The 27,309-nt window shown below is 46.4% G+C and overlaps 1 protein-coding gene across 2 annotated transcripts in view; it reads right to left on the bottom strand.

Moving 5' to 3' along the window:
• Positions 1-13,484: 13,484 nt before the first annotated feature.
• Positions 13,485-27,309, bottom strand: part of aimp1b (aminoacyl tRNA synthetase complex interacting multifunctional protein 1b) — a 51,945-nt gene continuing 38,120 nt past the window's right edge. The window contains exons 5-7 of one of the 2 annotated variants that reach the window (XM_014156874.3): positions 18,145-18,347; positions 16,422-16,614; positions 13,485-13,931 (exon numbers count right to left, since the gene is read on the bottom strand). In XM_014156874.3, the coding sequence (XP_014012349.1) occupies positions 13,765-13,931; positions 16,422-16,614; positions 18,145-18,347 (563 nt within the window). In that variant the 3' untranslated portion in view covers positions 13,485-13,764. Of the gene's footprint in view, positions 13,932-13,951; positions 14,023-16,421; positions 16,615-18,144; positions 18,348-27,309 lie in introns of those variants that run through there. The other variant, XM_082971745.1, reaches the window with a different exon arrangement.

Below are 27,309 nucleotides of genomic sequence, written 5' to 3'. Positions count from 1 at the left end.
CTCTATCTCTACCTGTAGACTGACTCACCTGGAGAAGACACCTCTATCTCTACCTGTAGACTGACTCACCTGGAGAAGACACCTCTATCTCTACCTGTAGACTGACTCACCTGGAGAAGACACCTCTATCTCTACCTGTAGACTGACTCACCTGGAGAAGACACCTCTATCTCTACCTGTAGACTGACTCACCTGGAGAAGACACCTCTATCTCTACCTGTAGACTGACTCACCTGGAGAAGACACCTCTATCTCTACCTGTAGACTGACTCACCTGGAGAAGACACCTCTATCTCTACCTGTAGACTGACTCACCTGGAGAAGACACCTCTATCTCTACCTGTAGACTGACTCACCTGGAGAAGACACCTCTATCTCTACCTGTAGACTGACTCACCTGGAGAAGACACCTCTATCTCTACCTGTAGACTGACTCACCTGGAGAAGACACCTCTATCTCTACCTGTAGACTGACTCACCTGGAGAAGACATCTCTATCTCTACCTGTAGACTGACTCACCTGGAGAAGACACCTCTATCTCTACCTGTAGACTGACTCACCTGGAGAAGACACCTCTATCTCTACCTGTAGACTGACTCACCTGGAGAAGACACCTCTATCTACCTGTAGACTGACTCACCTGGAGAAGACATCTCTATCTCTACCTGTAGACTGACTCACCTGGAGAAGACACCTCTATCTCTACCTGTAGAGTGACTCACCTGGAGAAGACACCTCTATCTCTACCTGTAGACTGACTCACCTGGAGAAGACACCTCTATCTCTACCTGTAGACCGACTCACCTGGAGAAGACACCTCTATCTCTACCTGTAGACTGACTCACCTGGAGAAGACACCTCTATCTCTACCTGTAGACCGACTCACCTGGAGAAGACACCTCTATCTCTACCTGTAGACCGACTCACCTGGAGAAGACACCTCTATCTCTACCTGTAGACTGACTCACCTGGAGAAGACACCTCTATCTCTACCTGTAGACTGACTCACCTGGAGAAGACACCTCTATCTCTACCTGTAGACTGACTCACCTGGAGAAGACACCTCTATCTCTACCTGTAGACTGACTCACCTGGAGAAGACACCTCTATCTCTACCTGTAGACTGACTCACCTGGAGAAGACACCTCTATCTCTACCTGTAGACTGACTCACCTGGAGAAGACACCTCTATCTCTACCTGTAGACTGACACACTCTAGTCTGGTCCCAGATCTGTTTCTGCTCTTGTCATTTCCGTTGCTGTCCTTGTAAAGCCAAACGTGGCATGACATTGATTGACAAGGAGCTGGTATGATGGCACAACCAGACTGGCACCCAGGCTAGTGGTATGATGACACAACCAGACTGGCACCCAGGCTAGTGGTATGATGGTACAACCAGACTGGCACCCAGGCTAGTGGTATGATGACACAACCAGACTGGCACCCAGGCTAGTGGTATGATGACACAACCAGACTGGCACCCAGGCTAGTGGTATGATGACACAACCAGACTGGCACCCAGGCTAGTGGTATGATGACACAACCAGACTGGCACCCAGGCTAGTGGTATGATGGTACAACCAGACTGGCACCCAGGCTAGTGGTATGATGACACAACCAGACTGGCACCCAGGCTAGTGGTATGATGACACAACCAGACTGACACCCAGGCTAGTGGTATGATGACACAACCAGACTGGCACCCAGGCTAGTGGTATGATGGTACAACCAGACTGGCATCCAGGCTAGTGGTATGATGACACAACCAGACTGACACCCAGGCTAGTGGTATTATGACACAACCAGACTGGCACCCAGGCTAGTGGTATGATGGTACAACCAGACTGGCACCCAGGCTAGTGGTATGATGACACAACCAGACTGGCACCCAGGCTAGTGGTATGATGACACAACCAGACTGGCACCCAGGCTAGTGGTGTTATGACACAACTAGACTGACACCCAGGCTTGTAATAGAGAATGGAAACCATGTTTATATACTGTTATCTCTGCTGCAGGGTTCCTATAAGTAGATCATATGTTATTCTAGTTATCTCTAAAATACTAAACTACATATTTCTGTGGTTACCAGTGGTATGACCAGTACAACTGCTGTCTTTACTGCAGTCTACTACAACACTATAAATATAAAGTGTTACATATTTAATATAAAGATGGTATAATGGATTGGTAGAGATTGCTTGTAACGATGGTGGAGATGACTGTTTCTCTACAAACATCGGAAAATATCGGCACCTTCTGTCGTCCTGCCCCCTGAGCAAGGCGGTTAACCCACTGTTCCCCGGGCGCCGAAGACGTGGATGTGGATGAAGGCAGCCCCCCCCCCCCCCCCGCCCCATCTCTCTGATTCAGAGGGGTTGGGTTAAATGAGGAAGACACATTTCAGTTGAAGGCTTTCAGTTGGACAACTGACTAGGTATCCCCCTTTCTCTTATCAATACTATATCGGATATGATCGGCGGCTTATCAATACCTTATGGAAATTATCGGCACCTTATCAATACTGTGTGAATCTGATGTTTGATCATTGTGAATTCTGTATCATAGGACTTCTAGAAGTATGTGTCTGAATAAATGAACATTAAACTATTAAAGAATCAGATTTTCAAACAAACATGAAGTGTTGATTCATGTAAGGTTTTTAGATAAATGTTTTTGGTGATAAATTGTTTGAATGAAGGACATCAAGTCAAATATTGGTGTTTGTGTGTGATGTGTTAGAAGAAAAAGAGAGAGGGGAGGAGAGAGAGAGAGAGGGGAGGAGAGAGAGAGAGAAAGGGGGAGGAGAGAGAGAGAGGGAGGAGAGAGCGGGAGGAGAGAGGGATGAGAGAGAGAGAGAGAGAGAGAGAAAGGGGGAGAAGAGAGAGGAGAGAGAGAGGGAGGAGAGAGAGTGAGAGGAAGGAGAGAGAGAGTGAGGAGAGAGAGTGAGAGGAAGGAGAGAGAGAGTGAGAGGGAGGAGAGAGAGAGAGGGAGGAGAGAGAGAGGGAGGAGAGAGAGAGAGGGAGAAGAGAGGAGAGAGAGGGAGGAGAGAGAGATAGGGAGGAGAGAGAGAGGGAGGAGAGAGAGAGGGAGAGAAGAGAGGAGAGAGAGGGAGGAGAGAGACAGAAAGAGGAGAGAGAGAACATGTCTGAATTGTCTCAGTAACAAGGAAGTCAATCAAACAACACACAGATCGTGTTTCCAGTCCTCAGTATAATGTATTCTAAGAATACAGTTCTCATTTTGTTGTGAAACGTTTTGACAGGCGTGTAATCTGATTGGTGAGGCTTGCATGTCCAGATCAGATCAGAGATGTGTGTGTGTGTGTGTGTGTGTGTGTGTGTGTGTGTGTGTGAACGTGTGTTCATGTGTGTGTGTGTAGATGGAAGATATTCAGTACTATCATACTATTGTAGGTCTCCAGAATCTGAATGTTATTTAACTTGTGTTTGTAAAGCTCTTTGCTGCTGCAGTGATTCTGTATATGTCTCCCAAATGGAACCCTATTCCCTATATAGTGGTACTACTATAGACCAGAGCCCTGTTCCCTATATAGTGGACTACTATAGACCAGAGCCCTATTCCCTATATAGTGGTACTACTATAGACCAGAGCCCTATTCCCTATATAGTGGACTACTATAGACCAGAGCCCTATTCCCTATATAGTGGTACTACTATAGACCAGAGCCCTATTCCCTATATAGTGGTACTACTATAGACCAGAGCCCTATTCCCTATATAGTGGTACTACTATAGACCAGAGCCCTATTCCCTATATAGTGGACTACTATAGACCAGAGCCCTATTCCCTATATAGTGGTACTACTATAGACCAGAGCCCTATTCCCTATATAGTGGTACTACTATAGACCAGAGCCCTATTCCCTATATAGTGGTACTACTATAGACCAGAGCCCTATTCCCTATATAGTGGACTACTATAGACCAGAGCCCTATTCCCTATATAGTGGTACTACTATAGACCAGAGCCCTATTCCCTATATAGTGGCACTACTATAGACCAGAGCCCTATTCCCTATATAGTGGTACTACTATAGACCAGAGCCCTATTCCCTATATAGTGCACTACTATAGACCAGAACCCTATTCCCTATATAGTGGTACTACTATAGACCAGAGCCCTATTTCCTATATAGTACACTACTTTAGACCAGGGCTGGCACCCTATTCCCTATATAGTGCACTACTTTAGACCAGGGCTGGCACCCTATTCCCTATGTAGTGCACTACTTTAGACCAGGGCCCTGGTACACTTTCCAGGGATGCCATTTGGGACAGACCATGTCTGAAGACAGATGGAGATATGAACTAGTGTACCCCTTAAAACCCATTCCTTTTCATATGGTGACCAAACTCTGGGCCTCTCAGAGTCTTTTCAGATCGCGGTGATGTAGACGACATGGAGACTTGATTATAGATCAACATTCCTACTCAGACACTATTGAATCCAGGCCCAGGATTCTAATGCAGCTTTATTACAGACTCCGAGACTGATTGTAATGTGTTCAGCAATTATACTCTCAGAGTACACAGGTCATTCTATACGTGTGTGTGTGTTTGTGTGTGTGTGTGTGTGTGTGTGTGTGTGTGTGTGTGTGTGTGTGTGTGTGTGTGTGTGTGTGTGTGTGTGTGTGTGTGCTGTGTGTGTGTGTGTGTGTGTGTGTGTGTGTGTGTGTCTGTGTCTGTGTCTGTGTCTGTGTCTGTGTGTGTGTGTGTGTGTGTGTGTGTGTGTGTGTGTGTGTGTGTGTGTGTGTCTGTGTCTGTGTCTGTGTCTGTGTGTGTGTGTGTGTGTGTGTGTGTGTGTGTGTGTGTGTGTGTGTGTGTGTACAGCCTTTGTGGTTGTTTATTGTAACATCAGTGTTCTGTCACAGTTTATTTTAAGCTCTGCCTTCCTACACACACACACACCACACACACACACACACACACACACACACACACACACACACACACACACACACACACACACACACACACACACACACACACACACACACACACACACACACTTGTTATTTTATGTCAGTAGAAACCGTGCCATGCCATCCTTCATCTGACGTGGATTAAGACATTTCCCTGTTGCCTTACTGTCACGCTATGTTTACTCTGGGTGTTTGATGGCTCACTGACATCCTTGTGTGTGTGTATGTGCGTGTGCGTGTGTGTGTGCGTGTGTGTGTGTGTATGTGTGTGTGTGTGTGTGCGTGTGTGTGTGTGTGCGTGTGGTGTGTGTGTGTGTGTGTGTGTGTGTGTGTGTGTGTGTGTGTGTGTGTGTGTGTGTGTGTGTGTGTGTGTGTGTGTGTGTGTGTATGTGTGTGTGTGTGTGTGTGTGTGTGTGTGTGTGTGTGTGTGTGTGTGTGAGTGTGTGTGTGTGTGTGAGTGTGTGTGTGTGTGTGTGTGTGTGTGTGTGTGTGTGTTGGCTACGTGACATCCAATAATGGTATCATTATATTTATGACATCTTATCTGTTTTCATTGTGATGAATCATAATTACTGTTATTGTTCAGGAAGGTCACACTAACACACCATATGAATGACTGATGGTACCACCCTGGGTTAATGACTGGTACCACCGTGGGTTAATGACCGGTACCACCGTGGGTAAATGACTGGTACCACCGTGGGTTAATGACCGGTACCACCGTGGGTTAATGACTGGTACCATCGTGGGTTAATGACTGGTACCACCGTGGGTTAATGACTGGTGGTATCACCGTGGGTTAATGACTGGTACCACCGTGGGTTAATGACTGGTACCACCGTGGGTTAATGACTGGTGGTATCACCGTGGGTTAATGACTGGTACCACCGTGGGTTAATGACTGGTGGTACCACCGTGGGTTAATGACTGGTACCACCGTGGGTTAATGACTGGTGGTACCACCGTGGGTTAATGACTGGTACCACCGTGGGTTAATGACTGGTACCACCGTGGGTTAATGACTGGTACCACCGTGGGTTAATGACTGATGGTACCACCCTGGGTTAATGACTGGTACCACCGTGGGTTAATGACTGGTACCACCGTGGGTTAATGACTGGTACCACCGTGGGTTAATGACTGATGGTACCACCCTGGGTTAATGACTGGTACCACCGTGGGTTAATGACTGGTACCACCGTGGGTTAATGACTGGTACCACCGTGGGTTAATGACTGGTACCACCGTGGGTTAATGACTGGTACCACCGTGGGTTAATGACTGGTGGTACCACCGTGGGTTAATGACTGGTACCACCGTGGGTTAATGACTGGTGGTACCACCGTGGGTTAATGACTGGTACCACTGTGGGTTAATGACTGGTACCACCGTGGGTTAATGACTGGTACCACCGTGGGTTAATGACTGATGGTACCACCGTGGGTTAATGACTGATGGCACCACCGTGGGTTAATGACTGGTACCACCGTGGGTTAATGACTGGTACCACCGTGGGTTAATGACTGGTGGTACCACCGTGGGTTAATGACTGGTACCACCGTGGGTTAATGACTGGTACCACCGTGGGTTAATGACTGGTACCACCGTGGGTTAATGACTGATGGTACCACCGTGGGTAAATGACTGGTACCACCGTGGGTTAATGACTGGTACCACTGTGGGTTAATGACTGGTGGTACCACCGTGGGTTAATGACTGGTACCACCGTGGGTTAATGACTGGTACCACCGTGGGTTAATGACTGATGGTACCACCGTGGGTAAATGACTGGTACCACCGTGGGTTAATGACTGGTACCACCGTGGGTTAATGACTGGTGGTACCACCGTGGGTTAATGACTGGTACCACCGTGGGTTAATGACTGGTACCACCGTGGGTTAATGACTGGTACCACCGTGGGTTAATGACTGGTACCACCGTGGGTTAATGACTGATGGTACCACCGTGGGTAAATGACTGGTACCACCGTGGGTTAATGACTGGTACCACCGTGGGTTAATGACTGGTACCACCGTGGGTTAATGACTGATGGTACCACCGTGGGTAAATGACTGGTACCACCGTGGGTTAATGACTGGTACCACCGTGGGTTAATGACTGGTGGTACCACCGTGGGTTAATGACTGGTACCACCGTGGGTTAATGACTGGTACCACCGTGGGTTAATGACTGGTACCACCGTGGGTTAATGACTGGTACCACCGTGGGTTAATGACTGATGGTACCACCGTGGGTAAATGACTGGTACCACCGTGGGTTAATGACTGGTACCACCGTGGGTTAATGACTGGTACCACCGTGGGTTAATGACTGGTACCACCGTGGGTTAATGACTGATGGTACCACCGTGGGTAAATGACTGGTACCACCGTGGGTTAATGACTGGTACCACCGTGGGTTAATGACTGGTACCACCGTGGGTTAATGACTGGTGGTACCACCGTGGGTTAATGACTGGTACCACCGTGGGTTAATGACTGGTACCACCGTGGGTTAATGACTGGTACCATCGTGGGTTAATGACTGGTACCACTGTGGGTTAATGACTGGTACCACCGTGGGTTAATGACTGATGGTACCACCGTGGGTAAATGACTGGTACCACCGTGGGTTAATGACTGGTACCACCGTGGGTTAATGACTGGTACCACCGTGGGTTAATGACTGATGGTACCACCGTGGGTAAATGACTGGTACCACCGTGGGTTAATGACTGGTACCACCGTGGGTTAATGACTGGTGGTACCACCGTGGGTTAATGACTGGTACCACCGTGGGTTAATGACTGGTACCACCGTGGGATAATGACTGGTACCACCGTGGGTTAATGACTGGTACCATCGTGGGTTAATGACTGGTACCACCGTGGGTTAAGGACTGGTACCACCGTGGGTTAATGACTGGTACCATCGTGGGTTAATGACTGGTACCACCGTGGGTTAATGACTGGTGCCACCGTGGGTTAATGACTGGTACCAACGTGGGTTAATGACTGGGGCCACCGTGGGTTAATGACTGGGGCCACCGTGGGTTAATGACTGGTACCACCGTGGGTTAATGACTGGTACCACCGTGGGTTAATGACTGGTACCACCGTGGGTTAATGACTGGTACCACCGTGGGTTAATGACTGGGGCCACCGTGGGTTAATGACTGGTACCACCGTGGGTTAATGACTGGTACCACCGTGGGTTAATGACTGGTACCACCGTGGGTTAATGACTGGTACCACCGTGGGTTAATGACTGGTACCACCGTGGGTTAATAGGTTCTCATCCTTGCCGCGCTGTCACGACTTCCGCCGAAGTCGGTCCAATCTCCTTGTTCGGGCGCCGTTCGGCGGTCGACGTCACCGGCCTTCTAGTCATCGCCGATCCACTTTTCATTTTCCATTTGTTTTGTCTTTGTTTTACACACCTGGTTTCACTTCCCCAATTACTTGTTCATTATTTAACCCTCTGTTCCCCCATGGTTTTTATTTTTGTCAGTGATTGTTTGTATGTTATACGGTCCGTTATGTGGGCTCGCTTTATTGTATTGTATTTGCCTATTTTGAGTAAATTATGTTTATTTACTCATATCTGCTGTCCTGCACCTGACTCCTCTACTCAAGCTACACACAGACCTCATAACACGTGCAATGAATTAGGCCTAAGCGGTGGCTAAGGACAGGGTCTTTAGTAGAAACAACAAACATAAGTAAATACCCAGTGTGAGGAACAGAGACGGTCTAAAACAGAATAGAACAGCGTAGGATAGTTACAGGGCTACCTCTAGTTAGCATTTTAGCATGTTAGCATGCTTCAGTAGATTTACTACATAGTGGTTAGCGTTTTAGCATGTTTCTATAGGTTCACTACATGGTCAGGGTTGGTTATCCTGTTAGCATGTTTCTATAGTTTCACTGTACAGTCGTTAGCGTTTTAGCATGTTTCTATAGGTTCACTACATGGTCAGGGTCGGTTATCCTGTTAGCATGTTTCTATAGTTTCACTGTACAGTAGTTAGCGTTTTAGCATGTTAGCATGTTTCAGAAGATTCACTATATGGGTCGGCAGGGTTAAGACAATAACAGTCATTAGTAATGTAACCGATTGGATTACTGAATCTGATTACTTTGTTAACCTGCCTCCTCAGTTTATACTGAGGACCGATCCGTTAACTCTGAGGACAGATCCGTTATCTCTGAGGACAGATCCGTTATCTCTGAGGACCGATCCGTTAACTCTGAGGACCGATCTGTTAACTCTGAGGACCGATCCGTTAACTCTGAGGACCGATCCGTTATCTCTGAGGACCGATCCGTTAACTCTGAGGACCGATCCGTTAACTCTGAGGACAGATCCGTTAACTCTGAGGACCGATCCGTTAACTCTGAGGACCGATCCGTTAACTCTGAGGACAGATCCGTTATCTCTGAGGACAGATCCGTTATCTCTGAGGACAGATCCGTTATCTCTGAGGACAGATCCGTTAACTCTGAGGACCGATCCGTTAACTCTGTGGACCGATCCGTTAACTCTGTGGACCGATCCGTTAACTCTGAGGACCGATCCGTTAACTCTGAGGACCGATCCGTTATCTCTGAGGACCGATCCGTTATCTCTGAGGACCGATCCGTTAACTCTGAGGACCGATCCGTTAACTCTGAGGACCGATCCGTTATCTCTGAGGACCGATCCGTTATCTCTGTGGACCGATCCGTTAACTCTGAGGACCGATCCGTTAACTCTGAGGACCGATCCGTTAACTCTGAGGACCGATCCGTTAACTCTGAGGACAGATCCGTTATCTCTGAGGACCGATCCGTTATCTCTGAGGACCGATCCGTTATCTCTGAGGACAGATCCGTTAACTCTGAGGACAGATCCGTTAACTCTGAGGACCGATCCGTTATCTCTGAGGACAGATCCGTTATCTCTGCTGCCTGCCTCTTCCTGATGAAAGGTCATCACTGCTTCACTGTTAAGTTCCAGGGAAAGCATTTCAACCATCGTTCTTTGATTGGTCAGTAAACCTACTATACCAGTGTTTGATTGGTCGATATACCTACTATACCAGTATTGGTCAGTAGACCTACTATACCAGTGTTTGATTGATCAGTAGACCTGCTATACCAGTGTTTGATTGGTCAGTAGACTTACTATACCAGTGTTTGATTGGTCAGTAGACCTGCTATACCAGTGTTTGATTGGTCAGTAGACCTGCTATACCAGTGTTTGATTGGTCAGTAGACCTGCTTCACCAGTGTTTGATTGGTCAGTAGACCTGCTATACCAGTGTTTGATTGGTCAGTAGACCTGCTATACCAGTGTTTGATTGGTCAGTAGACCTGCTATACCAGTGTTTGATTGGTCAGTAGACCTGCTATACCAGTGTTTGTTTGATTGGTCAGTTGACCTACAATACCAGTGTTTGATTGGCCAGTAGACCTGCTATACCAGTGTTTGATTGGTCAGTAGACCTACTATACCAGTATTGGTCAGTAGACCTACTATACCAGTGTTTGATTGGTCTATATACCTACTATACCAGTGTTTGATTGATCAGTAGACCTGCTATACCAGTGTTTGATTGGTCAGTAGACTTACTATACCAGTGTTTGATTGGTCAGTAGACCTGCTATACCAGTGTTTGATTGGTCAGTAGACCTGCTATACCAGTGTTTGATTGGTCAGTAGACCTGCTTCACCAGTGTTTGATTGGTCAGTAGACCTGCTATACCAGTGTTTGATTGGTCAGTAGACCTGCTATACCAGTGTCTGTTTGATTGGTCAGTTGACCTACAATACCAGTGTTTGATTGGTCAGTAGACCTGCTATACCAGTGTTTGATTGGTCAGTAGACCTACTATACCAGTGTTTGATTGGTCAGTAGACCTACTATACCAGTGTTTGATTGGTCAGTAGACCTGCTATACCAGTGTTTGATTGGTCAGTAGACCTGCTATACCAGTGTCTGTTTGATTGGTCAGTTGACCTACAATACCAGTGTTTGATTGGCCAGTAGACCTGCTATACCAGTGTTTGATTGGTCAGTAGACCTACTATACCAGTGTTTGATTGGTCAGTAGACCTGCTATACCAGTGTTTGATTGGTCAGTAGACCTGCTATACCAGTGTTTGTTTGATTGGTCAGTTGACCTACAATACCAGTGTTTGATTGGCCAGTAGACCTGCTATACCAGTGTTTGATTGGTCAGTAGACCTACAATACCAGTGTTTGATTGGTCAGTAGACCAGATACATCTGATTAGTTCCTGCATTGGATGATCAATTGTGCCAATATTCTGAGTGTGGAGTATTTAGTTTGCAAAACCACTAAGATCAGTCTGAAAAGACAGACAGGTAGATTTTTTTGTGTTCTCATATCTACTGAAACTGGAGGTTTAGCAGAGTTTACAGCCAGTGGAGTAAACAGGATGGAGCGGTCAGGACGGCGCTTTCTGTGGAAAGCAACCAAGGACAGCAGATTTGTAGATTAGAACAGAAGGGAAATGATTCCAATCTATGTAGCTCTGCACAGCTTTCAAAAAGCCTGCTGTTTCAGGTTGACCTTCTCACTCAATCTTTTTTAGTTATTTAACTAGGCAAGTCAGTTATGAACAAATTCTTATTTTTAACGACGGCCTAAGAACAGTGGGGTTAACTGCCTTGTTCAGGGGCAGAACGACAGATTTGTACCTTGTCAGCTCAGGGATTTGAACTTGCAACCATTGCGGTTACTAGTCCAACGCTCTAACCTCTAGGCTACACTGCCACCCCTTTCTCCCTCCCTCTATAGTGTTGGGTCATAGTGAGGTTCTCTCTCTCTCCCTCTATAGTGTTGGGTCATAGTGAGGTTCTCTCTCCCTCCCTCTATAGTGTTGGGTCATAGTGAGGTTCTCTCTCCCTCCCTCTATAGTGTTGGGTCATAGTGAGGTTCTCTCTCCCTCCCTCTATAGTGTTGGGTCATAGTGAGGTTCCCTCTCCCTCCCTCTATAGTGTTGGGTCATAGTGAGGTTCTCTCTCCCTCCCTCTATAGTGTTGGGTCATAGTGAGGTTCTCTCTCCCTCCCTCTATAGTGTTGGGTCATAGTGAGGTTCTCTCTCCCTCCCTCTATAGTGTTGGGTCATAGTGAGGTTCTCTCTCCCTCCCTCTATAATGTTGGGTCATAGTGAGGTTCTCTCTCCCTCCCTCTATAGTGTTGGGTCATAGTGAGGTTCTCTCTCCCTCCCTCTAAAGTGTTGGGTCATAGTGAGGTTCTCTCTCCCTCCCTCTATAGTGTTGGGTCATAGTGAGGTTCTCTCTCCCTCCCTCTATCGTGTTGGGTCATAGTGAGGTTCTCTCTCCCTCCCTCTATAGTGTTGGGTCATAGTGAGGTTCCCTCTCCCTCCCTCTATAGTGTTGGGTCATAGTGAGGTTCTCTCTATCTCCCTCTATAGTGTTGGGTCATAGTGAGGTTCTCTCTCTCTCCCTCTATAGTGTTGGGTCATAGTGAGGTTCTCTCTCTCTCCCTCTATAGTGTTGGGTCATAGTGAGGTTCTCTCTCTCTCCCTCTATAGTGTTGGGTCATAGTGAGGTTCTCTCTCCCTCCCTCTATAGTGTTGGGTCATAGTGAGGTTCTCTCTCCCTCCCTCTATAGTGTTGGGTCATAGTGAGGTTCTCTCTCCCTCCCTCTATAGTGTTGGGTCATAGTGAGGTTCTCTCTCTCTCCCTCTATAGTGTTGGGTCATAGTGAGGTTCTCTCTCTCTCCCTCTATAGTGTTGGGTCATAGTGAGGTTCTCTCTCTCTCCCTCTATAGTGTTGGGTCATAGTGAGGTTCCCTCTCCCTCCCTCTATAGTGTTGGGTCATAGTGAGGTTCTCTCTCCCTCCCTCTATAGTGTTGGGTCATAGTGAGGTTCTCTCTCTCTCCCTCTATAGTGTTGGGTCATAGTGAGGTTCTCTCTCTCTCCCTCTATAGTGTTGGGTCATAGTGAGGTTCTCTCTCTCTCCCTCTATAGTGTTGGGTCATAGTGAGGTTCTCTCTCTCTTCCTCTATAGTGTTGGGTCATAGTGAGGTTCTCTCTCCCTCCCTCTATAGTGTTGGGTCATAGTGAGGTTCTCTCTCCCTCCCTCTATAGTGTTGGGTCATAGTGAGGTTCTCTCTCCCTCCCTCTATAGTGTTGGGTCATAGTGAGGTTCTCTCTCCCTCCCTCTATAGTGTTGGGTCATAGTGAGGTTCTCTCTCTCTTCCTCTATAGTGTTGGGTCATAGTGAGGTTCCCTCTCCCTCCCTCTATAGTGTTGGGTCATAGTGAGGTTCTCTCTCCCTCCCTCTATAGTGTTGGGTCATAGTGAGGTTCTCTCTCCCTCCCTCTATAGTGTTGGGTCATAGTGAGGTTCTCTCTCCCTCCCTCTATAGTGTTGGGTCATAGTGAGGTGAAAGCTGTGTTTCTCACACGTCTCTTTGTGGTTACTCAATGTGTTCAGTGTGTCCGAAGCTTTTCACTTCGGTTTATAAAATAAATTTAAAAAAATCCACCGTGTTTCAACATTTGTTAAAAACTTTATTGAAAGTTCGTCACATTCTGACAACAGCAATCAGCTTAAAGCTTACCCAGAAGGTGTGTATGTGTCTGTCTGTTTCCACACGTGTGTTCCCATGTGTGTGTGTGTGTGTGTGTGTGTGTGTGTGTGTGTGTGTGTGTGTGTGTGTGTGTGTGTGTGTGTGTGTGTGTGTGTGTGTGTGTGTGTGTGTGTGTGTGTGTGTGTGTGTGTGTGTGTGTGTGTGTGTGTGTGTGTGTGTTGGTTCCCCTGCGTGTCTGACTGCGTGTTTATTTGATACTGCTGTTGGTGAGGGTTGGGGCTCTACAGAGGCCTTTCCCCCTCACCTCAAACCCCACCCCCCTGTAGGTGGCCACGCCCCTGGAGTCCGTCTGTAGATCAGGAAGGATCTGCTCCCACACCTTCTCTCTGGGGCTCAACTCCCGGTCTGGCTCTCCTAGTGGACAGGAGGAGATATTACTATAAACCCTAAATCTAATAACCCTAACACACCTTCTCTCTGGGGCTCAACTCCCGGTCTGGCTCTCCTAGTGGACAGGAGGATATATTAGAGATATTACTATAAACCCTAAATCTAATAACCCTAGCCTCAAGTTTTGGAAATAAGTCCCTGACTTTATTGTGTGTTGTCCTCCATGATTTTATTCATGCGCATGTATGGCTTTTAAGTTTTATGTGTGCTTGTTTTTAAACTAAACTAAACTAGCCTCAAGTTAAGGATTCACTTGCAGTTATAGAAACAAAACAGAACAGAACAATGTAGTTACCAGGGTGATAGAAACAGGCATGTAGTTACCAGGGTGATGAATAGAAAGAGTATTGTAGTTACCAGGGTGATAGGTAGAAAGAGGAATGTAGTTACCAGGGTGATAGAAAGAGGAATGTAGTTACCAGGGTGATAGATAGAAAGAGGAATGTAGTTACCAGGGTGATAGAAAGAGGAATGTAGTTACCAGGGTGATAGATAGAAAGAGGAATGTAGTTACCAGGGTGATAGAAAGAGGAATGTAGTTACCAGGGTGATAGAAAGAGGAATGTAGTTACCAGGGTGATAGAAAGAGGAATGTAGTTAACAGGGTGATTGACAGAAAGAGGAATGTAGTTACCAGGGTGATAGAAAGAGGAATGTAGTTACCAGGGTGATTGACAGAAAGAGGAATGTAGTTACCAGGGTGATAGAAAGAGGAATGTAGTTACCAGGGTGATAGAAAGAGGAATGTAGTTACCAGGGTGATAGAAAGACGAATGTAGTTACCAGGGTGATTGACAGAAAGAGGAATGTAGTTACCAGGGTGATTGACAGAAAGAGGAATGTAGTTACCAGGGTGATAGAAAGAGGAATGTAGTTACCAGGGTGATTGATAGAAAGAGGAATGTAGTTACCAGGGTGATAGATAGAAAGAGGAATGTAGTTACCAGGGTGATAGAAAGAGGAATGTAGTTACCAGGATGATAGAAAGAGGAATGTAGTTACCAGGGTGATTGACAGAAAGAGGAATGTAGTTACCAGGGTGATAGAAAGAGGAATGTAGTTACCAGGGTGATTGACAGAAAGAGGAATGTAGTTACCAGGGTGATAGAAAGAGGAATGTAGTTACCAGGGTGATAGAAAGAGGAATGTAGTTACCAGGGTGATAGATAGAAAGAGGAATGTAGTTACCAGGGTGATAGAAAGAGGAATGTAGTTACCAGGGTGATAGATAGAAAGAGGAATGTAGTTACCAGGGTGATAGAAAGAGGAATGTAGTTACCAGGGTGATAGAAAGAGGAATGTAGTTACCAGGGTGATAGAAAGAGGAATGTAGTTACCAGGGTGATTGACAGAAAGAGGAATGTAGTTACCAGGGTGATAGAAAGAGGAATGTAGTTACCAGGGTGATTGACAGAAAGAGGAATGTAGTTACCAGGGTGATAGAAAGAGGAATGTAGTTACCAGGGTGATAGAAAGAGGAATGTAGTTACCAGGGTGATAGAAAGACGAATGTAGTTACCAGGGTGATTGACAGAAAGAGGAATGTAGTTACCAGGGTGATTGACAGAAAGAGGAATGTAGTTACCAGGGTGATAGAAAGAGGAATGTAGTTACCAGGGTGATTGATAGAAAGAGGAATGTAGTTACCAGGGTGATAGATAGAAAGAGGAATGTAGTTACCAGGGTGATAGAAAGAGGAATGTAGTTACCAGGATGATAGAAAGAGGAATGTAGTTACCAGGGTAATAGAAAGAGGCATGTAGTTACCAGGGTGATTGACAGAAAGAGGAATGTAGTTACCAGGGTGATAGAAAGAGGAATGTAGTTACCAGGGTGATAGAAAGAGGAATGTAGTTACCAGGGTGATTGACAGAAAGAGGAATGTAGTTACCAGGGTGATAGAAAGAGGAATGTAGTTACCAGGGTGATAGAAAGAGGCATGTAGTTACCAGGGTGATTGATAGAAAGAGGAATGTAGTTACCAGGGTGATAGAAAGAGGAATGTAGTTACCAGGGTGATTGACAGAAAGAGGAATGTAGTTACCAGGGTGATTGACAGACAGAGGAATGTAGTTACCAGGGTGATAGAAAGAGGAATGTAGTTACCAGGGTGATAGAAAGAGGAATGTAGTTACCAGGGTGATAGATAGAAAGAAGAATGTAGTTACCAGGGTGATTGACAGAAAGAGGAATGTAGTTACCAGGGTGATAGATAGAAAGAGGAATGTAGTTACCAGGGTGATAGAAAGAGGAATGTAGTTACCAGGGTGATAGAAAGAGGAATGTAGTTACCAGGGTGATAGAAAGAGGAGTGTAGAGTGAGTGAGTGAGTGAGTGAGTGAGTGAGTGAGTGAGTGAGTGAGTGAGTGAGTGAGTGAGTGAGTGAGTGAGTGAGTGAGTGAGTGAGTGAGTGAGTGAGTGAGTGTGTGTGTGTGTGTGTGTGTGTGTAGTTACCAGGATAATCGTAGAAAGTGACCCTGTCGCCAGGTACAGCGTTAGTGGGCGGTTCCAGAAACTCCACCTGGGCGTCATCATCGTTATCATGGGCGTTAGGGGCGGAGCCACAGAGGACCATCGCCGTGGAGACCACGCCTTTCACCCGACAGGGACGCACATTGCACAGCAACACCGCCAGACGACCCTGAAGCTACACACACAGGCACACACACCAGAGAGAAAGATACACACTCTCTGAATAATAACAATTTACACACTCTCTAAATAATAACACTGTACTTCTAGAGAAAGATACACTCTCTAAGTAATAACACTGTACTTCTAGAGAAAGATACACTCTCTAAATAATAACACTGTACTTCTAGAGAAAGATACACTCTCTAAATAATAACACTGTACTTCTAGAGAAAGATACACACTCTCTAAATAATAACACTGTACTTCTAGAGAAAGATACACTCTCTAAATAATAACACTTTACTTCTAGAGAAAGATACACTCTCTAAATAATAACACTGTACTTCTAGAGAAAGATACACTCTCTAAATAACACTTTACTTCTAGAGAAAGATACACTCTCTAAATAATAACACTTTACTTCTAGAGAAAGATACACTCTCTAAATAATAACACTGTACTTCTAGAGAAAGATACACTCTCTAAATAATAACACTTTACTTCTAGAGAAAGATACACTCTCTAAATAATAACACTGTACTTCTAGAGAAAGATACACTCTCTAAATAATAACACTGTACTTCTAGAGAAAGATACACTCTCTAAATAATAACACTGTACTTCTAGAGAAAGATACACTCTCTAAATAATAACACTTTACTTCTAGAGAAAGATACACTCTCTAAATAATAACACTGTACTTCTAGAGAAAGATACACTCTCTAAATAATAACACTGTACTTCTAGAGAAAGATACACTCTCTAAATAATAACACTGTACTTCTAGAGAAAGATACACTCTCTAAATAATAACCCTTTACTTCTAGAGAAAGATACACTCTCTAAATAATAACACTGTACTTCTAGAGAAAGATACACTCTCTAAATAGTAACACTGTACTTCTAGAAAAATATACACTCTCTAAATAATAACCTAGCACTGATTACACTTTATTTTTGGCTAACACTGACAGCCAGTGCGTGATATGAGAGATGGCGGTGTGCGATTGAGTGTTTGACGGTGAAAGTGTGTGTGTGTGTGTGTGTGCGTGTGTGTGTGTGTGTGTGTGTGTGTGTGTGTGTGTGTGTGTGTGTGTGTGTGTGTGTGTGTGTGTGTGTGTGTGTGTGTGTGTGTGTGTGTGTGTGTGTGACAGCGTTTCAGGTCCTGTTCAGCATGGTCGTGTGTGTTCTGTATCTCTGGCCACCCAGAAGCATTGTTAAGTCTGTCTCTACAGACTGGTGTCTCTGACACATCAAACAGGTGTGTGTGTGTGTGTGTGTGTGTGTGTGTGTGTGTGTGTGTGTGTGTGTGCGTGTGTGCGTGTGTGCGTGTGTGTGTGTGTGTGTGCGTGTGTGCGTGTGTGTGTGTGTGCGTGTGTGCGTGTGTGCGTGTGTGTGTGACCTGTGTGTGTGTACAGTACAAGGTGTCTGAGACAGGAATTATTTTCTGCACGGTGGTCAGCTGTATGACAACACACTGTCTAAAGGAGATAGATACAGGCTCACAGACAAGTGTGAGAGGTGTGTGTGACCTTTGACCTACCTGTTCCTTAGGAATGTGTCGTAGCGCACTGACCACCGTGCGGGGGGCGGGCTCTCCCAGATCCACTTCCTGGACATACAGAGCCCCGGCCAATGGGTGGTAGCGGACGCCAACGATCCGACCAATCCGCAGGTCGAGGCGAGACACGTCCATGCGAGGCTCCTCCTCTAACGCAGACTCAGAGTTTGTTCTCTCCCTCTTCCCTGAGAGAGAGAGAGAGAGAGAGAGAGAGAAAGGGAATTGAGAGAGAGAGAGGGAGAGAGGGGCGGGGCCTTCACCAGGGTTGCAATCTGAGCCCTGCACTCTTCAATATTTACATTAACGAATTGGCCACTATTCTAGAAAAATCCTCAGCCCCTGGTGTTAGTCTCCACAGTTCAGAGGTTAAATGCCTACTCTTTGCAGATGACCTATGCCTGCTGTCACCCACAGCACATGGCCTACAGCAGAGCCTGGACCTGCTAGAGCAGTACTGCCAGACCTGGGCCCTGGCAGTAAACCCCCACAGCACCTGGCCTACAGCAGAGCCTGGACCTGCTAGAGCAGTACTGCCAGACCTGGGCCCTGGCAGTAAACCCCCACAGCACATGGCCTACAGCAGAGCCTGGACCTGCTAGAGCAGTACTGCCAGACCTGGGCCCTGGCAGTAAACCCCAAAAAGACTGAAATAATGATTTTCCAGAGAAGATCCAGATCTCAGGGAATTAGACCAAAGTTCTCAATTGGTACAAAATATATATAGTACAGTACACACTACAATTACTGAGGTTTAAATATATAGAGTACTGTACACACTACAGTTACAGAGGTTTAAATATATAGAGTACTGTACACACTACAATTACTGAGGTTTAAATATATAGAGTACTGTACCCTCTACAGTTACAGAGGTTTAAATATATAGAGTACTGTACACACTACAATTACTGAGGTTTAAATATATATAGTACTGCACACACTACAATTACTGAGGTTTAAATATATAGAGTACTGTACACACTACAATTACTGAGGTTTAAATATATATAGTACTGTACACACTACAATTACACAGGTTGAAATATATATAGTACTGTACACACTACAATTACTGAGGTTTAAATATATATAGTACTGTACACACTACAATTACTGAGGTTTAAATATATAGAGTACTGTACACACTACAATTACTGAGGTTTAAATATATATAGTACTGTACACACTACAATTACTGAGGTTTAAATATATATAGTACTGTACACACTACAATTGCTAAGGTTTTTATATATAGTACTGTACACACTACAATTACTGAGGTTTAAATATATATAGTACTGTACACACTACAATTACTGAGGTTTAAATATATATAGTACTGTACACACTACAATTACTGAGGTTTAAATATATATAGTACTGTACACACTACAATTGCTAAGGTTTTTATATATAGTACTGTACACACTACAATTACTGAGGTTTAAATATATATAGTACTGTACACACTACAATTACTGAGGTTTAAATATATAGAGTACTGTACACACTACAATTACTGAGGTTTAAATATATATAGTACTGTACACACTACAATTACTGAGGTTTAAATATATATAGTACTGTACACACTACAATTGCTAAGGTTTTTATATATAGTACTGTACACACTACAATTACTGAGGTTTAAATATATATAGTACTGTACACACTACAATTACTGAGGTTTAAATATATATAGTACTGTACACACTACAATTACTGAGGTTTAAATATATATAGTACTGTACACACTACAATTACTGAGGTTTAAATATATATAGTACTGTACACACTACAATTACTGAGGTTTAAATATATATAGTACTGTACACACTACAATTACTGAGGTTTAAATATATATAGTACTGTACACACTACAATTACTGAGGTTAAAATATATAGAGTACTGTACACACTACAATTACTGAGGTTTTTATATATATAGTACAGTACACACTACAATTACTGAGGTTTAAATATATATAGTACTGTACACACTACAATTACTGAGGTTTAAATATATATATAGTACTGTACACACTACAATTACTGAGGTTAAAATATATAGAGTACTGTACACACTACAATTACTGAGGTTTTTATATATATAGTACAGTACACACTACAATTACTGAGGTTTAAATATATATAGTACTGTACACACTACAATTACTGAGGTTTAAATATATATAGTACTGTACACACTACAATTACTGAGGTTTAAATATATAGAGTACTGTAAGATGCTCCTACATGTCGAGAGGAAAACTACAAACAATGCATGCAAACTATTTGACCATGGTTACTGATCATGGTCAAATAGATAGAGAGAGAGAGTTCAGTGTGTCAAATCGGAGGGCCTGTTGTCCGGACCTCTGGCAGTCTCTATGGGGGTACCAACAGGGTTCAATTCTCGGGCCGACTCTTTTCTCTGTATACATCAATGATGTCGCTCTTGCTGCTGGTGATTCTCTGATATGTCATGCCAATAAAGCAAATTGAATTGAGAGAGAGAGAGAGAGAGACAGAGAGAGAGAGGGAGTTGGAGATAGAGAGAGAGAGACAGAGAGGGATGTAGAGGGACGTAGAGAGAGACGTAGAGAGACAGAGAGAGAGAGCGATAGAGAGAGTTTGTAACAGGCAAACTCAACCCTCAGTCTCGCTACCAACATCCCCGCCACCACGTCCACAGACCCCTATCCCACCACGTCCACAGACCCCCTATCCCACCACATCCACAGACCCCTGTCCCACCACGTCCACAGACCCCCTGTCCCACCACGTCCACAGACCCCTATCCCACCACGTCCACAGACCCCCTGTCCCACCACGTCCACAGACCCCCTGTCCCACCACGTCCACAGACCCCCTGTCCCACCACGTCCACAGACCCCCTGTCCCACCACGTCCACAGACCCCCTGTCCCACCACGTCCACAGACCCCCTATCTCACCACGTCCACAGACCCCCTGTCCCACCACGTCCACAGACCCCTATCCCACCACGTCCACAGACCCCCTGTCCCACCACGTCCACAGACCCCTATCCCACCACGTCCACAGACCCCCTGTCCCACCACGTCCACAGACCCCTGTCCCACCACGTCCACAGACCCCCTGTCCCACCACGTCCACAGACCCCCTGTCCCACCACGTCCACAGACCCTTGTCCCACCACGTCCACAGACCCCCTGTCCCACCACGTCCACAGACCCCCTGTCCCACCACGTCCACAGACCCCTATCCCACCACGTCCACAGACCCCTATCCCACCACGTCCACAGACCCCTATCCCACCACGTCCACAGACCCCCTATCCCACCACGTCCACAGACCCCCTATCCCACCACGTCCACAGACCCCCTGTCCCACCACGTCCACAGACCCCTATCCCACCACGTCCACAGACCCCTATCCCACCACGTCCACAGACCCCTATCCCACCACGTCCACAGACCCCCTATCCCACCACGTCCACAGACCCTTGTCCCCGAATACTGTTCTTTCATTGTCACGGCTGTTTGAAGGATCGGACCAAGGTGCAGCGTTTTCATAGTTCAACATATTTATTTAAAACGTGAAACTTAATGCAATACACTGAATAACTTGAAAAATAGGAAAACAACAAACCATGACGCAGAGAGGACAACACACTACTCAAAAGACAATAACACACAAACCACAATGAGAAAAACCCCTACTTAAATATGATGTCTAATCAGAGGCAATGAGGATCAGCTGCCTACAATTAGAGATCAACCCCAAACAATCCCAACATAGAAATAGAAAACTAGAACCTAAACATAGAAATAGAAAACATAGAATAATCAAAAACACCCCCTGTCACGCCCTGCCCTACACTACTATAGAATATGACATCTTACTAGGGTCAGGACGTGACATTCATGTCTTCCAAATTGCTAATTTAGCTGCCCCCTGATACAATGTTACGTAAGAGAACTACACCCCTTCTACTAAACCTGTACTTCAGCACAAATATAAACATTTGGGAAGAGAGAACCACTCCCAGAGTTGAGAACCAGCTAGTGATCAGGTCAATCATCCCGACCAACCTGGGACACTGTAAGAACAGATGTGCCAGAGTTTCAGACTCAGCACAGAATGGACACCCTTCCTCAACTGTAGGATCCAGGTGTACCAGATGCATATTGGTGGCTATGGCTCCATGTAGGTCAGCTGTCCTCTTTTCAATAGGCAGTTTATATAAAGACCGCCAACAGCCTTTTAGGGAGGCACATGGACCAAACACACCCGTCCACCTCATCGATATTACCCCTTCCAGAGAAGAAGCACGGGGACACTTTTACACATATTATGTACATGGCTGTAACGTGGGTTGTATAAAGGGGAACAAGGGGCGGCGTGTAAAGTGCTCATATTTCCTTTTAATGATCACACTTAAACAAAATAACAAAAACGACAGCCAACAGTTCCGTCAGGTACATAGACAAAACGGAAAACAACTACCCACAAAAACCCAGGAAGAAAAAACCCCTACTTAAATATGATCTCCAATCAGAGGCAACGAGGACCAGCTGCCTACAATTGGAGATCAACCCAAACAACCCCAACGTAGAAATAGAAAAACTAGAACTTAAACATAGAAATAGAAAACATAGAAAAACACAAAACACCCCCTGTCACGCCCTGACCTACTCTACCATAGAAAATGACATCTTACTAGGGTCAGGACGTGACAATGGCCTTCTTTCCCACCACCTTGAACTCCCCCCCAGCTCCGGGGTATCGAAGGAAAGCAGCACGTCCTCCTCTAATGCCCCCCGCCGCAGCACTAACATTCAGTGCAGGGAACAGACCCTCGTCTTCCTCTAACGCCCCCGCTGCAGCACTAATATTCAGTGCAGGGAACACATCATCCAGACCCTCCGTCCACCGATCAGAGTTGGAAGTATCAGTGACATACTGCCGATGAAGTACTGGCAAGGAATCAGACCTTCCTCAGTAGACGAGATGATCGGATCCCTGCTCTTTCTCCCAGCTCCTCCAACGATCTGCTCCTGCTCCGCATCAGATGACCCAGCTTGGTACACCCCACACCTAACAGGCATGAACGTAGGCTGGCTAAACCCAGAGCACGGGACTGGTGGTGTAAAAAAGAGGCTCTTCAAAAAAGCCACATCCCTGGTGGCATGCAGGCCTTACGAGACATGTCAAGAACTCTCCAAGCCTGCTTAACAGACTCATAGAATGGAGTCAGGTCAGACAAATCACCCCCCTCCAGCTTTAAGAGTAAAAGGTGCTTGTCTAAGGCCAAACAGCCTGCTCTCCTCATCAATGTGTAGACTGTATCCACCCAGCTAGAACCGTCACTGTACAACAGTCTCTGGGCTGCTTGAAGGTGAAAAGCCATGATCCTGGAAGAAATGTCCACCAGGCATTGCCCACCCTCGTGCAGTGGCAGGTACAGGGCTGCAGCTTTAATCCAATGCTGTCCAGACCAGAAGAAATTGACAAGGGTCCTCTGAAGCTCTTGTATCAGTGGCTGTAAAATCATTCGTCTGTGCCACAGGGTACAGGATAGGTTTTTGGCTACCAGCACCCTTCCCCTATGAGACAACTGGGGTAGAACCCATTTACACCTTGACAATCTGGCACACCCTTCCAGTTATTTTTCTGAAGGACACCGGAGCCTAGAAAACCCCCCAAGGTCTTCATCCCATCTCTGCCCCACTGAATCCCCCTGGAGTGAACCTTATCTGAATCCCCCCTGGTAACCGTGGAGAGGACCTTATCTGAATCCCCCCTGGTAACCGTGGAGAGGACCCTATCTGAATCCCCCCTGGTAACCGTGGAGTGGACCCTATCTGAATCCCCCCTGGTAACCGTGGAGAGGACCCTATCTGAATCCCCCCTGGTAACCGTGGAGTGGACCCTATCTGAATCCCCCCCGGTAACCGTGGAGCGGACCCTATCTGAATCCCCCCTGGTAACCGTGGAGTGGACCCTATCTGAATCCCCCCCGGTAGACTTATCTCTTCAGTAGGTCCTATGATTAAGTATAGTCTGGCCCAGGAGTGTGAAGGTGAACGGAAAGGCTGGAGCAACGAACCGCCCTTGCTGTCTCTGCCTTGCCGGTTCCCCTCTTTCCACTGGGATTCTCTGCCTCTAACCCTTTTACAGAGGCTGAGTCACTGGCCTACTGGTGTTCTTCCATGCCGTCCATGGGAGGGGTGCGTCACTTGAGTGGGTTGAGTCACTGACGTGGTCTTCCTGTCTGGGTTGGCGCCCCCCCCCCCCCCCCCCCCCCTTGGGTTGTGCCATGGCGGAGATCGTTGTGGGCTATACTCGGCCTTGTCTTAGGACGGTAAGTTGGTGGTTGGAGACATCCCTCTAGTGGTGTGGGGGCTGTGCTTTGGCAAAGTGGGTGGGGTTATATCCTGCCTGTTTGGCCCTGTCCGGGGGTATCATCGGATGGGGCCACAGTGTCTTCTGATCCCTCCTGTCTCAGCCTCCAGTATTTATGCTGCAGTAGTTTATGTGTCGGGGGGCTAGGGTCAGTCTGTTACATCTGGAGTATTTCTCTTGTCTTATCCGGTGTCCTGTGTGTATTTAAATATGCTCTCTCTAATTCTCTCTTTCTCTCTTTCTGTCTTTCTCTCGGAGGACCTGAGCCCTAGGACCATGCCTCAGGACTACCTGGTATGATGACTCCTTGCTGTCCCCAGTCCACCTGGCCGTGCTGCTGCTCCAGTTTCAACTGTTCTGCCTGCGGCTATGGAACCCTGACCTGTTCACCGGACGTGCTTGTTGCACCCTCGACAACTACTATGATTATTATTATTTGACCATGCTGGTCATTTATGAACATTTTAACATTTTAACATTTTGACCATGTTCTGTTATAATATCCACCCTGCACAGCCAGAAGAGGACTGGCCACCCCTCATAGCCTGGTTCCTCTCTAGGTTTCTTCCTAGGTTTTTGGCCTTTCTAGGGAGTTTTTCCTAGCCACCGTGCTTCTTTCACATGCTTTGCTTGCTGTTTGGGGTTTTAGGCTGGGTTTCTGTACAGCACTTTGAGAATATCAGCTGATGTACGAAGGGCTATATAAAAATAAATTTGATTTGATTTGATTTGATTGGTAACCGTGGAGAGGACCCTATCTGAATCCCCCCTGGTAACCGTGGAGAGGACCCTATCTGAATCCCCCCTGGTAACCGTGGAGTGGACCCCGTCTGAAAGCTGACCTGCCCACAGCGATTCAGTGTTTCCCCATTTGACTCTAGCTGAGGAGGAGCCCCTCATACACCTTCAGACCGTTCTGAGAGAACCTTAACTTCCTCACCTCCTGTAATAAAAACGGTCACGTCATTTGCATACGCAGACTTCCTGTGTGTTCAGTCAGCTCTGGACAGATCCTCTTTATAACAGGTGGCCTATAGCTACAGATATTATGAGCACAGCTGCCTATTGGACGTGTGAGTGTGAGTGTGTGCATGCTTTGGGTACAGTGTGTGTGTGTGTGTGTGTGTGTGTGTGTGTGTGTGTGTGTGTGTGTGTGTGTGTGTGTGTGTGTGTGTGTGTGTGTGTATGCTTTGTGTACAGTGTGTGTGTCTCTCTCCCTGCTAGCCACACATCTCCTTCCTGGTCAAATTAGTTTGTTGGTCCTAGGTTTAGTTCATGTTGCCAGAAGGTTGTCGTTGCCAAGCAGCTGTAATGTTACTGTGTCTAACACTGAAACAACCCCATGTGTAATGTTACTGTGTCCAACACTGAAACAAGGAAGTCCCTAGATTTCGCTCACCTGAGGTAGAGTATCTCATGATAAACCGTAGACCACACTATTTGCCAAGAGAGTTGTCATCTATATTTTTAGTGGCTGTTTATTTACCACCACAGACAGATGCTGGCACTAAGACCGCACTCAGTCAGCTGTATAAGGAAATAAGCAAACAGGAAACCACTCACCCAGAGGCGGCGCTCCTAGTGGCCGGAGACTTTAATGCAGGGAAACTTAAATCAATCTTACCTAATTTCTATCAACAAGTTAAATGTGAAACCAGAGGAAGAAAGACAATTTAGACCACCTTTACTCCACACACAGAGATGCATACAAAGCTCTCCCTCGCCCTCCATTTGGCAAATCTGACCATAATTCTATCCTCCTGATTCCTGCTAAAGCAGGAAGTACCAGTGACTCACTCAATACGGAAGTGGTCAGATGACGCAGATGCTACACTACAGGACTGTTTTGCTGCACAGACTGGAATATGTTCCGGGATTCATCCAATAGCATTGAGGAATACACCACCTCAGTCACTGGCTTCATCAATAAGTGCATCGACGACATTGTCCCCACAGTGACCGTACGTACATATCCCAACCAGAAGCCATGGATTACAGGCAACATTCACACTGAGATAAAAGGGTAGAGCTTCCGCTTTCAAGGAGCGGGACTCTATCCCAGAAGCTTATAAGAAATCCCGCTACGCCCTCAGACGAACCATCAAACAGGCAATGCGCCAATACAGGACTAAGAGGAGTCAGTTTGTCTGTCTCAGTGACTTCTAGAGAAGACATCTCTCTCCACCACCCTCTCCACCACCCTCTCTACCACCCTCTCCACCACCCTCTCTACCACCCTCTCCACCACCCTCTCCACCACCCTCTCTACCACCCTCTCCACCACCCTCTCTACCACCCTCTCTACCACCCTCTCCACCACCCTCTCCACCACCCTCTCTACCACCCTCTCCACCACCCTCTCTACCACCCTCTCCACCACCCTCTCTACCACCCTCTCTACCACCCTCTCTACCACCCTCTCCTCTCTACCACCCTCTCTACCACCCTCTCCTCTCTACCACCCTCTCCACCACCCTCTCTACCACCCTCTCCACCACCCTCTCCACCACCCTCTCCACCACCCTCTCTACCACCCTCTCCACCACCCTCTCTACCACCCTCTCTACCACCCTCTCCACCACCCTCTCTACCACCCTCTCCACCACCCTCTCTACCACCCTCTCTACCACCCTCTCCTCTCTACCACCCTCTCTACCACCCTCTCCTCTCTACCACCCTCTCCTCCCCACCTACCCTCTCCACCACCCTCTCTACAGAGTTATTTATCTGTAATCTTCAGTATAGAGTCCTAGCTGCA

The sequence above is a fragment of the Salmo salar genome, unplaced genomic scaffold (assembly GCF_965601325.2).
Source record: "Salmo salar unplaced genomic scaffold, fSalSal1 ptg000412l, whole genome shotgun sequence".
In the NCBI taxonomy this organism is placed as follows: Eukaryota; Metazoa; Chordata; class Actinopteri; order Salmoniformes; family Salmonidae; genus Salmo; species Salmo salar.
This window is presented reverse-complemented; position numbering and strand designations above follow the sequence as displayed.